The sequence below is a fragment of the Lactuca virosa genome, chromosome 6, assembly GCF_052849685.1.
Source record: "Lactuca virosa cultivar CGN04683 chromosome 6, Lactuca_virosa_CGN04683_v6, whole genome shotgun sequence".
Lineage (NCBI taxonomy): Eukaryota > Viridiplantae > Streptophyta > Magnoliopsida > Asterales > Asteraceae > Lactuca > Lactuca virosa.
The window spans coordinates 243,968,894-243,985,059 of record NC_136431.1 but is presented as its reverse complement, the minus strand read 5'-3'; the positions used below and the strand labels follow the sequence as shown (position 1 = coordinate 243,985,059).

The following is a 16,166-nucleotide window of genomic DNA, read 5'->3' as shown; positions in this document are numbered from 1 at the left end:
TCCTTCACTAAATTAAATTCCTCATTAAACAGATATATTTTGGTAAGTAATAATTATAATGGGGCAACATTATCTAAGACATAAATGTTTGATATACTTTTGGAGAAGAAAATCGAGATCATTAAAAAAAATTATATAAAGAAAATACAAATTTAATTTGGGTGAAATTATGGATGAAATTACTGACGAAAATTATTTTGGAGGGATTGTATATTTTGTAAAGTATAATACTATGACAAAATTCGAAATATGTATATTGTTGTGTAAATTTATAAATTTTATTGTTACTATATAAACATAAAACAAAGTAGGTTGGTATGTTAAAAAAAATCCAATGAACGTATGTAACTAAAAAATGGAATTTGAAGATGAAAATTTAAAACTTAAAAGTATGAAGACATGTGATAAAAAAAATGTGTGAAAGAGCTCTAACAACATTTGACCAATTTGTTAGTGAGAAGATCATAAATGGACCCTCCTATAATGATCAACAAATTATATCCTGTATGACAAAAGGTGAATTATATAATTAGTGGATTCGAAATGTTTTAAGTAATGTTAAAATAAACATGTATATTGAAGTGTAGATGAACATGTCATTTTCATGCAAACGACATGTTTTATGGTATCATGTAGAAAAATACTTTAGAAAATAAAATGTTTTAAACACATATACTTAACTTAGATCCTCATCAACCAGGTTCATCAACCGTTTCTCCCTTGAATTTTCAATAATCACTTTCATGGGATTAGTCGACACAACATGACCAAGAAAATCTGGAACAAAAAATATAAATAAACGGTTGTTGTATTATAGATATGTAATACAATAAATATTTACATGTAGATAAGGTAGAATGTAAATAAAATCTTACCAAATGCAATACGAGTGTCGAGATTCCTGGCTATCAAATCCTGGAAAGTCACAAAATTATAAGGATCCACCATAATAGCAAAATCATTTGATACACGAACTTTGGTTGTTTTGTAGAAATTATTCTTATGATTATGATCAACCACCATGTAATCTCCTTCATTTCTGGCCATACCAAAACTACTAATTTCTATTACAGACCCTTCAACAAAGAGGGCTTCAAACGAATTAATGAGATTTTTTTATTGTTGCTTGTATTTTAGTGCCATGTAAGTGAAAAAAAAAATTGGTTAAGTTTAAAATTTTATATATTAAAAGCAATATAATAATAAAAAGAAAAAATTGTACCTACTCGTCAATTAAAATCATGTCAAAGCTGTTGAACATGTTTGGGTTGTTTTTTAAATGTTTCAGGTTTTGTGCCATGGGTATAAAATGAAAGAGAAAACAATTAGAATTAGAAAGTACTTTTATATGAAATAAAAGGGATGTATACAATGTATTTATCTATAAAGAGGTATGATTTATAAAGATGTATGAAAGCTATTATAGTTGTCAACAAAATTGTTTTCATACTTAATTTCAAAGGATGCATAAATAGATTATATATTATTTCCAATTAAATCAACCTAAAATTGTAATACGATCATACCAAAATATTTTAAAATCATACCAAAATTAACTGGATTCTTATGACATAATAATTAAAAAAAATCATAATCATCTCTAATATATAAAAATAAAATTTTCCTAATTAGTGTCAATTCCGAAGATAGTTAATTTCTGTTTTGTTAAAGGTACGTAATATCTTTTCCTGATTATTTAAAAAGTTTCAGAAAAGTAGTTAACCGATTTCATGTAATTTGTGACAAAAAATCGAAATATATGAATACATATATTTGATATAGGAGCAAAAAAAAAATAAAAAAAAATATAAAAAGCGAAAAAAAGGTAATGACCTTCTACTGCACAACAACGAAGGTTTGAAGCAGAGAATGATGATGAAAGTTATAAACAATAAGAATGATGTTGTAGAAGAATGTTTGAAGAAAAGCAACGATTGAAAATAAGTGTGAGCTGCAAATTCAATGATGAATCGTATATGTATGTGATAATTTGAATCTGATTTTTTGGTATTAATGGTTTCCTAATAAAAATAGATTTTATATTAATGCTTTACTAATATAAACAAATTTATATTAATGGTTGATATTAATGCCTTAATTGAAATGGTTTGTTACTAATATGTTTTTAAAGTTGACCATATTAAAAAGCTTTATAACCGGAAATACAAGATTTAAAATATGGGAAGATTTTATTGTAATTAAATACATTCCATTTGGGGAAGATGATGTCATCAATTTGATCTAAGGGTAGAAAACATAGGATTGAAATACAATCAAGGGTCCAGATTGTTTAAAATGATGTCATAAAGTTTCTCTTTTAATAATATTTAGAGATTATGATATCTTAAATTATATTTGACCTTATTTGAATAAGAATAAGGGTAGAAATTATTGTTCAGCTTTCGTAATGTTAGCCAAAATTTGATTACCTAATCTAAAATTAGATTATGGATAATCTTTTGGATTATTTATATAGTAATATCTATATAAACTCACCTAAATATCTCTCTAATGATATATTTTCCATAAAATTTTGTTATGAATTAAAATGTTTAACAATATATCACAAAATCATTAAAAGCAGCATGCTAATTTTTTTATAAAGTGTTTTTATTTTCTTTCTTACATCAACAATTGTTTATTTTCTTTTACAATAGTTTTGTGATGTTTTTTCACTAACCTAGCAATTACTTTTCATATAATTGTAATTATAGTATTGTTTTTTTAGTTATTTTAGTATTAAAAACTCATTTATAATTATACAGTTGTAATTACAGTATTGTCTTTTTAATTATTTTAACATTAAAAATTCGTTTAATCAAGTTTATGATTAAATGATATGGTTATGATGGAGTATATTTTTTCAAATACAAATTGGAATAAGAAGAAATTAAAGTATAATATTACAATGAATTTATATCACATGTCCTCATCCGCCAAATTTACAAAGTAAAGTTCCAATTTTGCCATTCTGTTGTTTGAAATTCCATGTGTATGAAATCCTGATTTTTCAGTACTCTTGATCTTGATTTTGTTCATGATTTTCTGCAACTACTAGCTGTATAATGGTTAATGATTCCCTAAATCAACAACATATCCCAAATCGGCCAAGATAGAAATAGATTGGCGTTCAAGATTGCCAATTTCTCTATTTATACTATTTAATTCCACAACCATTATGCATCGATCTGGAGCCTTGATTTTAACCCAAATATTTTGTTCTCTTTCTTCACCGGAGGTTTTGCTTGTGTATTTGGAAATTACTAGAGCGAGATGTATACAAGTGGTGAGTATGATGCTTCATTTTATTTTTTTAGTTGTCATGCTTCAATAATTGATATGCTCTGAATACATACATTTTATACAAATTTTGACGAAATTTGTAGAAAAGTCCCGTTATTTCGAAAAAATTAACGATTTGGTCCCATTATTTGCTGAATAGGTCAAAAAAGACTAAAATGAAGAAATTTATCAGTTTCTTGGTTTTTCTATTCAATTTTTTTGGAACTTAATCATTAATTTCTCAAAATAAAAGAATTTTCTAGAGATTTCACATATATAATTGAATGAGTTTTTATTTGTGCAGTTTAATGATGTTTATTCCTATTCATAACTTGAACTAAGAAATTTTCAGATTTCAGTAAAATAGTAAAATAGTTGAAGTAAAAAAAATTTAGGATTTTTTTCATAAATTATGCCAAAATAATGAGATTTTTCTGGAAGTAACCGGGTAAAAAATAGTTTACTGGTAAAAAATGGTTGATTTGAATTTTTTATTCGGTAATCAGGACTCTTTTTGTTAACAAAATAAAATTTAGAACTTTTTTCATAAACTAGACTAAAATACTAGGACTTTTATGGAACTTTCTCATAAACAGTAGTAAAATAAAGAACATATTAATATTATAAAATACCTTATATTATTGGATTTTTTTTGTTTAAACCTATTATTTTTATCTATTTAAAAAAAAGCTCACATTTTTGCAATTTCTTCATCTTAAGCCTTTCAAAGGTAGACCGGTAATTGACAACTTTTTTTTTTCCGAAAAATGTCCAACATTTTTTCAAAAAACATTTATATTTGAATTTTTTTTGGCTTATAATTCTTATTCTTTGTATCTCGTCTTCATGGTACAATGTATTTGGAAGGTTTCAATATTAAAATTTATAGGAAACATATATTGTTTTAGAAACAAAAAGAATTATTATTATGTCAAATTCTTATTGGTAAAATGTATATCAAAATCAAATAGAAAAACAACTCTCATAATAATCTCATTAATTTTCTTTGAAACTTAATATTTTTCCAGCAATAGTTATATCAATAATAGGAGAGTCAACAAATTTCTTAGTCTTTATATTATTATTTATTTTTTTAATGAACATACGTAAAACCTTCGATCTTCAAATCAGCAAACACAAAACTTGCAGTTGGCCAACATGGAACCTCTGGTCTCCAAAGTAACAAACGTTGTTCGTATGCTAAATTAGTAGATATGGAACCATTGTTGAACAATTTGTGAACAATTCCTTTTAAGTTAACATATGCAAAACATTCACTTTCTAAGATCATCTCCAACCCACTTCCATTTGTGAACAATTCTTTTTAAGTTAACAGATGCAAAACATTCACTTTCTAAGATCATCTCCAACCCACTTCCATTTTTTCCTCCATAAATGGACTAAAAAATGGGGCAAATAGTGTTTCATCTCCTGTCACACCCCCAAACCGGAACGACGGAAACGTTCGGAGGCGGAGGACGTCATATACAGTATCACAACCATTGCATAATAGTAATCAAAGAAAACACAACCATTACATTGATATAATATTGTATTTACATCTGTTCAATACATAATTTGTATGACATCAAAAATGTATAGCAAAAGTATAAAAGACGCGACTCTATGTGCTCCGTCTTCTCAAAACCTGTGGGTGTACCTGTCTACCGGTTCCCTGAGAATACAAGTGGTTTTGAAAGTGTATCAACATTTAAGTTGGTGAGTTCATAAGTATGTTTTTGCAGTGGAAAAACTTATTAATGTTCCTGGAAATATGTTAACATGTTCCTCCGGAAAATCCAATATTTTCTTTAGTAATGAAAAGTAGTCTTATAAATGAATAAAACCATATCATGTATGTTTTCCCTAAACTGTATGTAGTACTAGTGTACTCGATACTAGGAAAGTAGTGTATTATTGTAATGTTTGTTATGAAACCTTTGTATGAAAACCTGGATACTACCAGCAGTAATGTATAGTAGTGTACTGTATAAAAACCTTTGTATGAATGCCTGGATACCACCAGATGTAATGTACAATAGTGTACTGTAGTCTCATTAATTAAAATAAAACCATTGAAGTAGTGTTAATCCTGTAAACAAATATTTTAGTTAATACTATTGTGAGTTTCATATAACCATGCTTGATATGACCTAGTGACCTCTACGACGTTCTTCAGGCGTCGGAATGTTATGACGGTTGTCACCCCAGGCCTGCCGGCCTAACTGTAGCTAACAATTTAGGTGCGAGGTTGTCAATCCCATATAGATCTATACACAAACTCACGCTCTCCCTCCATGAGACTCTGGTTATACTGTAAAGGATTTAAATCCGGTAACCTGATGGGTACCCCGAAGTAGTGCCTCACAACCCTGTATTTACTAGTTTACATGTACTGTAGTGGTGTTCACTTGTACTTGAAATTGTATGAATTACTTATAGTAGTGTACTTTGTAATGTAAAATAATTATACTTAAATAATCATTTAGTAGTGTATCCTTGAATTAGTGAGATAGAGTAGTGTTCCATAAACTATACCTATTATAGTTTAAATGTATGTTCTTGTTCCTGTGTAGTGTTCCTTGAGTTTGTAAAATAGTGTAGTGTTTCTCAAACTATACCTATTATAGTTTGAATGTATGTTCTTAAATGAATTGAAAACCTTTGTAATTTATCTATGTACATATAGCAAAAATAAAAGGTTTGAACAAAGTTCCCTTTTGCTCGACATGTTACAAAAGGGTTAAAATATATATACAAATATATTTTAATAATTGCAGTGATAAATCGGTTTGAAACAATTGCAAAGGTTTGAACGTTTTGGAATCGTTTGAATATTAACACAAAAAGTCCTTGTGTTTTACTTGTATCCCCCCCCCTAAAAACATGGAAAGATAGTGAAAACGTAAGGGTATGAACTCACCTCGAATGTATGTTTGTGTTTGAATTAGCAAGTTGTAGAAACGATCCTCGGGTAAGCATAAGTGCGAATAACGTTATCCTAAAAATAATTGTATCCGACGTCGTATTTAAATTAATAAGATATTAATTTAAATAATAGGTTAAATAATGATTTAAATAATAATTAAAGTGTTAGACAACACTTTAATTATGTATGGAATACTTACAAAATTATTTGGAATTATTTGAAGTTTTGAAATGAGTTTTCGGTGGACAAATGGGGTTTTCGGTGTGTTCTTAGGTGTTTTCGGTTGGATGCTTGAAGATTTGAAGATATGAATGAATGTTCTTGGTGTTCTTGGTGAAAATAAGAAGATCTGGGCAAGATTCTTATGAATATATGCTGTTTACGGATGAGTTTTGAGAGCATAAATGGAAGTGTTTACGGTGTGAAAAGTGGGAAATGAGGAGTGTTTGCTGTTGAATAAATATATATAGAAAAGTGTTTACAGTTCATAATGGGCCTTAAGTTCATGATTTCGGTCCATTTCATGAATGTTTTTGGCCCTAATGGGCTTTTCCCTTGTTGATTTCGGTCATGGTGACCGAAAACTCAATGTTTCATGAGATTAGAATCGAAAACCACCGTTGATTTCAAATCCCTTGGCCGAAATCTCCATGTTCTAGATTCTTTGGACTGTAAATTCCTTTTCTTCTTGAATTCTTGGCCGAAAACCTTATTTTGTGTAATTCTTTATACTTTAAGCCTTAATCTTTTATCTTATGTTAATTTATACTAACAATAATCAATCTTAGGTTTCAAACTATAATTAGTTATTAGCTTATAAGCATGCCCTTAAGGCAACAGAGAATAAAATACAACAAGGATTGAAATATGGTTTAGACTCTTATTGATTTGAAAATGACGGGTTATTACATCTCCAACCCTACTCCATTTTTTACCCCCAAAAAGTATATTCCTAGTATATTCCATTCTTCAAACTTATATAAATTATCAAACACTCCCCTTCTACTAATTTGGTTTTAACAAATATATAGTCTATATTTTTTTCATTACAATAATATTAAATAAATAAGATTATACTTATAACACTTAATTATATGCTTTTGTAAAATATGTTATCGTGTTTTAAAATTTCAATATGTATTTAAATTTTTATATGAATTTGATAAAGAAAAAACAAACTTTATATTTATGATTAATTAATATAATTTAATATATAACACAATAGTCTAAGTATTAAATATTACATTTAAATTATAATTAGTAGATAAAAATAAACTAGAAATGTATAAATATATAAAAAGAGGGACTAAAAACGACAACACCAAATATGGTGTTATACTATTCATTTCTCCCAAAATGGGGGAATAAATGGGGTAGAGTTGGAGAGGAATGAGGAAAAAATGAAGGAAATAATGGAAAATGGGAGTGGGTTGGAGATGCTCTAAATTAACAAACATACATACAATAAAACATCCATCTTATCTATCATGTACATAACCGGCAACAATGCCAACAAGAATAGTAGAAATATGAGCTAAAATGAAAAAAATGGTTAAAACAAAACAAGTTTGTAAAATATGAGGATTTTTCTGAAAAACTTAGGGTTCGTTAGGTTGTAGAAAATTTTCCGGTTTTTCAGGAAATTTTTTCAAGAAAAACAAAAATTTTGAAAACGCGTTTGGTTCGTTTAGTTTTCCAAAGTTTTCTAAGAAAATATTTTTTTTTCATTTTTCCAAATTGTATGTAAATTAAAAAAGTGATTTTTACAGTTTTTCTAAATTTCTTAGATTGAAAATGAAAACTCCACCGGTCCAACCAAACTTGTTTTTTAAAATTTTCATTGAAAATTGAAAATGAAAACTCAACTCTATTTTCTGAAAACATTTTCTTGAAAAATAAAAACAATTTTCTACAACATTGGCGGATCTAGTATATATCCTGGAGTAGCCCAGGATACCCCTCAAAGCAATTTCAGTAGTGTAATTTTTTCTGGATTTTTTTTTCTTATTAAGTATTACGCGATTTTTTTTACCGCAGATACACCTTATTTGTTGGAGATACCCCTTTACTTTGATCTGGATCCGCCACTCTTCTACAACCAAACACAACCTTAGGTTCTTATCGAAAAAAATTATTAGTAGAAGATTATTGTGATATGCTAAAAAGCAAGGTTGTAAAAATCGTTCGACGGTAGCTCGACGATCGACTGGTGTTAAGGGATTAATCGGTATTGTCGGGGATTAATCGGAGAACATAGATTATTAATACAATATTAAAATTAATCACATATTAATATATTTTGAGAAAAACAAGTACTTCAAAATTTGCAAATATGAATATTTGTAATTTGAAAATTTTAAAATACGAAAATATGAACATTTTGGTATAATATTTGAAAATTTTAAAATTTTAGAGTAAAAAAAAAGTTGATTTTTTGAATTTTGAATTTTTTTTGACTTTTGTTGATCGATTAATCCCGCCAAGACCAATTAATCCCGCCAAACCCGATTAATCATAAATTTCCGATTAATACCTTAATCCTCGACGGTTAGAGAACGCCAAACGATTAATCGCCGATTAATCTACGATTAATCGCCGATTAATCTCGATTTCTGCAACCATGCTAAAAAGCCAGAACATAAATTTTGAAAAAATATAAAAGGTTTTTCTTTGTAAAATAAATTTTACTTTTTAAGTTTAAACAGAAAAATTTTATAAATACTTTTCTTAGAATATTAACCTAAATAAAAATAAGTTGGATCATGGAAAATATCAATTTTGGGTGTAGTGGATTACAACAACTCAAAACTCAAAGCTCACCTGGTTAAGACACATATAGGGTAGTTTTTTCATCAGCAAGGTATGGGTAGTATAATATGAAAGAGATGCTCCGTTATACCCATCAAGAATTCTATATATAGCAAGTGATCAGTCAAGTCTTCTCTCTTCTTCTTGACCCATAACACACTTCACCTACCAAACCAGTAGTAATTTCCATTATTGCCTGTTCATATCTCACTTATCATTCAAGGGTTTGTGAATTTGAATGATTTCAGTTTCTTGATTGATTTGGGGCGAAAATGGAAAGATATGAACTTGTTAAAGAAATCGGGTCGGGTAATTTTGGGGTAGCCAAGCTTGTTAGGGACAAGATGACAAGAGAGCTGTTTGCTGTCAAGTTTATCGAAAGGGGCCAAAAGGTTCTCTTTTTATCTTCGTAAAGTATTGATCTTTTTGAATCTTTTGATGTTATTATGCAGTTGATGTCTTGATTCGATGCGAAACGCTTTCTGGGTTTGATCAAGATTTTTGAAAATTTGCAGATTGATGAACATGTACAGAGGGAAATTATGAATCACAGATCTTTGAGGCATCCAAATATTATCAGATTTAAAGAGGTTACTTTTTAACTGCGTTGTTTTGTGTCGGAATTGTTTTTTCAATGTTTGTGCCACTCTGCTTCACTGAAGTTTACTTAACTGCATTGCTTTACTACCTTATCCTAAAAAGTCAAACTTTGACTTTAAATGTTCAAAAGTTCACATGGATTTTGTAAATTGTTCATCTCCAAAACGTTTCTGTTATAGATCTTGACTTTATTTAGTTATTTTCCTTGATGCAATCAGTTATTGAATTTTGCTAATTGCATTTAGTAATTTTATTGCTATCGTTCCATTAGTACCAAAAATTAACTTCCGATAAAAGATTCATTGTTCAAACAAAGCAATTTTCAAATTCAAAATAACAAAGATTTCGTAAGAATTTCTATTCAATATAAATTTATATGAAAGTACATTGCAATATTTTATATTTTTCAGGTCTTGCTAACACAAACTCATCTAGCGATAGTCATGGAGTATGCAGCTGGAGGAGAGCTTTTTGAGAGAATATGCAATGCGGGTAAATTCAGTGAAAATGAGGCAAGTTTCTTTACAAAGCATCGAATTCATGAATTACTTCAAATATTGTTACCCTTTTTACTAAAAAAAATACGTTTTTATTCTCTTACTTACCAGGCAAGATTTTTCTTTCAACAACTTATATCAGGAGTTAGCTATTGTCATTCAATGGTATATATATGAACTCCATTTAAGGCTTTTCTTTCTATACACAATATTATCACTTCTTGAAAAATTGATGCATTTTGCAGGAAGTTTGTCACAGAGATCTTAAGCTTGAAAACACACTGTTAGATGGAAGTGCAGCTCCTCGTGTTAAAATATGTGATTTTGGGTACTCAAAGGTATAAATTTGTTAAAATTTTATTTTGTGGGTCCCTCTCATTTATCTTTAAAAAGTTGCATACCAAATTCTTGTGGTTTGTGCAATTCAGTCATCGGTTCTTCATTCTCAACCAAAGTCAGCAGTTGGGACACCTGCTTACATTGCACCCGAAGTTCTTTCAAGAAAAGAATATGATGGAAAGGTGATTCCTTTGAGTTTTTAGTCATTTATTCAACACAAAGTATTCTTTTTATATTTTTTACAAGAACAACGATTAGAAAAGTCAGTAACTTTTTTAAAAACTCGGGGTAATTCCTTTGTTAATCCTTGGAATGGAAATTGTAGCTTGCAGATGTTTGGTCATGTGGGGTCACTTTATATGTCATGTTAGTTGGAGCATATCCATTTGGAGATCCAGATGACCCAAGAAACTTCCGAACAACTGTTTGTGTGAGTAACATCTTAAAATATTAAAAAGTTAAAAAAACATTCATTTTATGGAGTTTGATTAAACTTTGTTTGATTTATGATAGAGGATACTTAGTGTCCAATATGCAATCCCGGATACGGTTGAAATTTCATTGGAATGCAAACATCTTCTTTATAGGATATTTGTTGCAAATCCTGAGAAGGTAGAACTCATAACCGAATAAATAATCTTGTCAATTCTCCTTGCTTATCTATACATGTTCTTATTTTATTTATGTTTGTGTAGAGAATAACAATTCCAGAAATCCAAATGCATCCATGGTTCTTGAAGAACTTGCCAACAGATTTGATGATTGGAGGAAGCTCTCACAATGGGAATTCAAGTGACACCTATCAAAGTGTTGATGAAATACTTTCTATAATACAAGAGGCAAGAACTCATCCTGGGATGCTTAGTGATGGATCACCACAGCTTCTTGGTGATAGTATGGACTTTGATGACTTGGATGATTCAGATATCGAAGATATAGACATAAGTGATGATTATGGTTGCTCATTGTGAAAAGGATAACAACAAATGGAGACCATTATTAGAGTATAACTTGTGAGTTCTTATGTGAACTTGTATGTTGTAATAAGATCATAATAGCCATCTTTCACATGCTCGATTGAACATCTTGTAAGCAAATGCAACGACCAAAAATGCATGTATAATAGTATATGATATATATATCAAGCCAATAAGATCATATCTTAACCAATTCAATATTAAATTAACATAAAACATAAAGTACTTGGAAAATCCGTCCGTAGGATTAGATGATGAACATAATGCTATTGTTGATTATCCTTGAGAAATTTAAATTCCCATCCCATTTTGTTGCTGTATCTCCATGGAAATTTACAAGTATTTTTATGGTGTTTTTGAGTAAGAGAAAAATGGTTCCCTCAACTTGTACTAAACAACTGTTAAAAGGAAAGGAGACCACATTAAGGTATTTAAGATTGTTACTTCCATCAAGTAGCATTCAAAACAAGAGAAGGTCGTCAAGTTCAATGGAAATGATTTTCTTGGACATGATAGAACTCTTCAAAAAAGATTGTTTAAGTTCTTCAAGCTCCTCTTTCACTTCTACCATGTTAGGTCTTTTCCTTCCCTCTAGTTCAACACAATCTTTGGCTAATCTAGCAAAACATCTAATATGCTCATTGAGCCCATCTTTCTTCACTTTATCATCAAGAATCTGAAGCAAGTGACCCCTTTCTAGTGAAGAAATGAAATATGTTGCCAGACCCAAGTCACTTTCAGTTCTATCATGTGAAAATACCTTTCTACCTGTAAGCAGCTCCACAAGAACCATGCCAAAACTATAAACATCACTCTTCTCTGTCAAAATTCCTGATCGAAAGTACTCTGGATCTATGTATCCAAGTGTCCCATGCACCAATGTCTGTAAGTGAGTCTCATCAACTGGAATGAACCTTGAGATTCCAAAATCAGACACTTTGGCAGTGTAGTCGTCAGTCAAAAGTATGTTTAAAGATTTAATATCTCTATGAACGATTTGTGTAGTTGAATGTATATGAGCAAGGGCTTCAGCAGTATGTGTGGCGATGTTTAGGCGTCTTTCAAAACTCATTGAAGATAAGTAGTCTTGTTCATGAAGGTGGTGGAAGATAGTTTTGTTGGTTACAAACTCATAAACAAGGAGAGGAGTTTGTGTCTCTAAGCAACAACCCAAGAGTTTGACGACATTTGGATGACTAATTTCTGAAAGAATAATCACCTCATTTATAAACTGCTCGATCTGGCTCTCATCAATTGACTTGGCTTTCTTGATGGCAACCATTGTTTTATCTGCTAGTGTACCTTTATAAACTGTTCCATAGCCTCCTTGACCTACGATATTGGTTTTGTGGAAGTTATTGGTTGCCTTTTCAAGATCTTTTGCTGAAAAAATCTTTGCCATGTGGGAGGATTGTTTAGATTCGAATAGCACTTTCTGTAATATCAACCCCCCGTTTTTCTTGAAGAATATCTCCCTGCTCTTCATAATCTTCCTTTGTTTGAGTCCCCAGTATATTATCAATGTAAACACCAATGAAGCTGCAGTGCCCATGCTGACGCCTGTCGATGAATAGAATCCCCATACGAACATATGAATTGTGTCAAAAAGCAGTTATATATATAGAGAGAGACGATTCTTCCACTGAATTTATGCTCTTATAAATAATGATGTTATGCCAAAAAGCTGTTCTAACTCACCCCAATAGACTGAATTTCCGTCAGCTTGTAAATTATTATCAGAGCAACCATCACCACCCTTTCGACCATCCCCGTGTTGCCCTAAGGGGCATGAACAGCTGTAGTTCCCATTTGTGTTACCACAGCCATATATACAATCATGTAATTGAGGTCCTTCGCACTCATTGATATCTGAAAGAATCGATCACAGATTATCGTGAAAATCTTGTATTTATTGAAATCTGTTGATGGTAGTAATTAAAGTGTTTACTATACCTTGACAACCGTTTGGGAGATATGGGTTACCCTGGTACCCTTGAGCACACTGACAACGATACCCATTGTAGCTTCGATTGGATTCAGTCAAGGTATCAACGCGTACGCTATTCTCTTTGCAACCATAACTCGAAATGTTCTTTTGAGCTTCTTCACAAGTTGTGTACCCAATCGACCATTCAAGAACCACCGGAAAAGACCGATTCTGCAAACTATCAAGATCGGTTTTATGAAACGTGTAATTACCTTTCTCAACAATAAACCCGAACGTGCAGTTATTGAAACTCCAGCTCCCTACGTTCTCCCTTCGTGTATTGCTTTGTGCATGGATACGAAATCTTGTGAGGTTATAAGGAAGTGGAACTTGGCTGCAACCCAAGCCTAAACACGAACCATTGGTTAGCTTATCGCAACCAGTCATTGATAGACATCCAGTATAGTAACCTTCGCCCTTTATGGTCTTGATGTTGACTCTTGAGTCGCACCCAACTGCAGTTAAGAGGTTCAGTGTACTCGAGACTTGGAATCTTGATAACTTTATTCTGGGTTCTGACACGCTGGTTATTCCATGAGTTTTGTTGTAGCAACGATAGCCCATCGGCAACATGCCACGCATATAGCCATCGTCAAGTGATATACTTAACAGTTTGAATTTGGTGTTGGAAACACTTAGTGTCTCACAATTTACCTGATATTCTATGCTCATGTAGCATCCTTCTGTGGTCCCAAAAGGATACGGGATCGTGATATTCCCACATTTAACAGGGCATCCAGGAAGAGATAGAGCTACTTCAGATGCTGCTTTCGTTGATGATAGTATTATAATCAGTATAGTGAAAGGCTGGAGTAGTTTAAGAAGAGCAATTCCTTCTGATTTTTCCATCTAAAATGACTTGGAATCTAACTTGGTTTCTCTTATTAATGCTTTAGAACACCTTCATTTTGGCAACGTATACAAGACTACAAGAGGTAGACTCATATGGTCTTTAAGTTACTCCAAGGGCATCTTCAGTCAGTAACCCAAGAGAAGCAGTAATTAAGCTCGACATATAAACGAGAGGTAAACGTAACAGTCACTGAAAATCGATCACTTCACTAATCTATACTCTCTAAATCATATTTTTATCTTCTGAACTTGTGCATGTATATCTATCTCTATACGATTCATTGAGATTCACGTTGATTTAAAAACAGCTTGTAGCAACAACATCTAATATCATCGACCAATATGATGACCACAACCACATAGAGATAATGATAGAACCGATGTTGAATGATCGTTTTTAAGTTTTATTTCTAGTTCGGAAACTGTTCTTTTTCTTACCTTGGAATATCCTGAAACAACGATGGATTTGGCCGTTGTTTATATGTGCTTTTGTGTATGGATGTATTATTGCATGTTTTATCGAGTGTCCGCAAGCTTTGAGAGGAAAGTAACTTTGAATCGGTTAAGTAACCAAGAATATGAACCATTTCTTCAAAAGTGCCAAACTTGTACATCAAATTCCGGCAAAACTACCCATTTTTATATCTCATCGCGTTTTCATAATTGTTAGCATTTATAATAGCAAATATTTTCCAAGTTTTGCCGAGTGATCCCCTTTAATCGGGGTAAATAACTTGGTAATCCTTCTATAATTATTAAAAACAAAATTTTCATCTTTACGTACTCTATAGACATAAATATATGAAATACCACTTTTTTTTTAAAAAAAAAGAATTAGTTTAATATATTTATGAGTTTAACTAATTGATCTACTATGTATACCTTGGTGATAACATACACTCTTGGGCCCTAAGATCATCTACAATATATAGTTTAACGAGGGAGTTAAATAAGGTCATATTTCTAGTGTTTAATGAATTAAACTCTATTATTGTGGAATGTTATGTTGACATTCACTGGATATGAAATTTAATGGTCATAAAACTCTTTAATGAGAAACATGAAAATTTTATGATAAATGATTTTTTTTAAATGTGTCACAAAGTTCAGTGCATTGTATGAGAAGTTTTTAGAGTTGTATGATGAATAGATAGATGATGTGACAATCCATTTAAATCATGAAAAGTTCAATGCATGCATTGTGGATGTCCCGATAAGCAACCTATGATCTCTCGTTCTAATGACAAGGCAAAGTAACATGTAGTTGTCATTGCCGTTGCTGAGACTTGTTGCCTTCAAAATCTTATTCGAGAGTTTTTTCTCCCATCTCTAAATCTACTGTTGTATATTGCAACAATGTTAATAACATGTAACTCTCGTCAACTAATCATGTTTAACATCAACGTGCGAAGCATATAGAGATCGATTTCCATTTTATCTGAGAAAAAGTTACTACTATTGAGGTGTAGGTTCTTCATGTTCTCTTATCTTCTCAGTATGTCGATAGTTCACTAAAGGTCAACGATCATGTCTATACCCATAATTCAGTCTAGTCTAAATGTTCCAACTCTATTCATATAATTCAGTGTAGTCTAAATATTCAAACTAAAGGTCAACGATCATGTCTATTCACATAATTTAGTCTAGTCTAAATATTCAAACTCTTTCCTACGATTAAACTACGTGTTGGGGGGGGGGGATGATATATGATTATATATAGATGGGCCCATTTGTATGTAACACTTAGATTTGGGTATGTTCCTTTTTAGCCCCTTTGTATTTTATTATTTGCAATTTGGTCCTTGGGGTTAGTACGCGGGGGGTACCATTGGGTCAGCTTAGCTAGTACGCGAGGCGTACTACATGGTACGCTTAGCGTACTAAGTGGGTTTGAT

General features: G+C 31.1%; 1 protein-coding gene and 1 pseudogene across 1 annotated transcript; one reads left to right on the top strand and one right to left on the bottom strand.

Annotated features, from left to right (window-relative positions):
- The first annotated feature begins 9,077 nt into the window (after nt 1–9,077).
- SNRK2-8 (Protein kinase superfamily protein) lies at nt 9,078–11,625 on the top strand. Its single transcript, XM_079054412.1, has 9 exons — nt 9,078–9,411; nt 9,535–9,609; nt 10,030–10,131; nt 10,228–10,281; nt 10,362–10,454; nt 10,545–10,637; nt 10,781–10,885; nt 10,969–11,067; nt 11,151–11,625. Exons 1-9 carry the CDS (start codon nt 9,292–9,294, stop codon nt 11,424–11,426), a joined length of 1,017 nt encoding a protein of 338 aa, XP_078910538.1. The 5' UTR covers nt 9,078–9,291; the 3' UTR covers nt 11,427–11,625.
- A 267-nt stretch (nt 11,626–11,892) lies between these two features.
- On the bottom strand, nt 11,893–14,268 carry LOC145122409 (wall-associated receptor kinase 2 pseudogene; annotated as a pseudogene).
- Between the last annotated feature and the right edge of the window lie 1,898 nt (nt 14,269–16,166).

Bases quoted from the DNA above. Each gene is read 5' to 3' on its own strand.
- SNRK2-8 (XM_079054412.1), top strand. From the start codon at position 9,292: ATGGAAAGATATGAACTTGTTAAAGAAATCGGGTCGGGTAATTTTGGG. The intron at 9,610-10,029 runs GTTACTTTTTAA...TATATTTTTCAG, and splicing joins ATATTATCAGATTTAAAGAG to GTCTTGCTAACACAAACTCA. The intron at 10,886-10,968 runs GTGAGTAACATC...GATTTATGATAG, and splicing joins ACTTCCGAACAACTGTTTGT to AGGATACTTAGTGTCCAATA.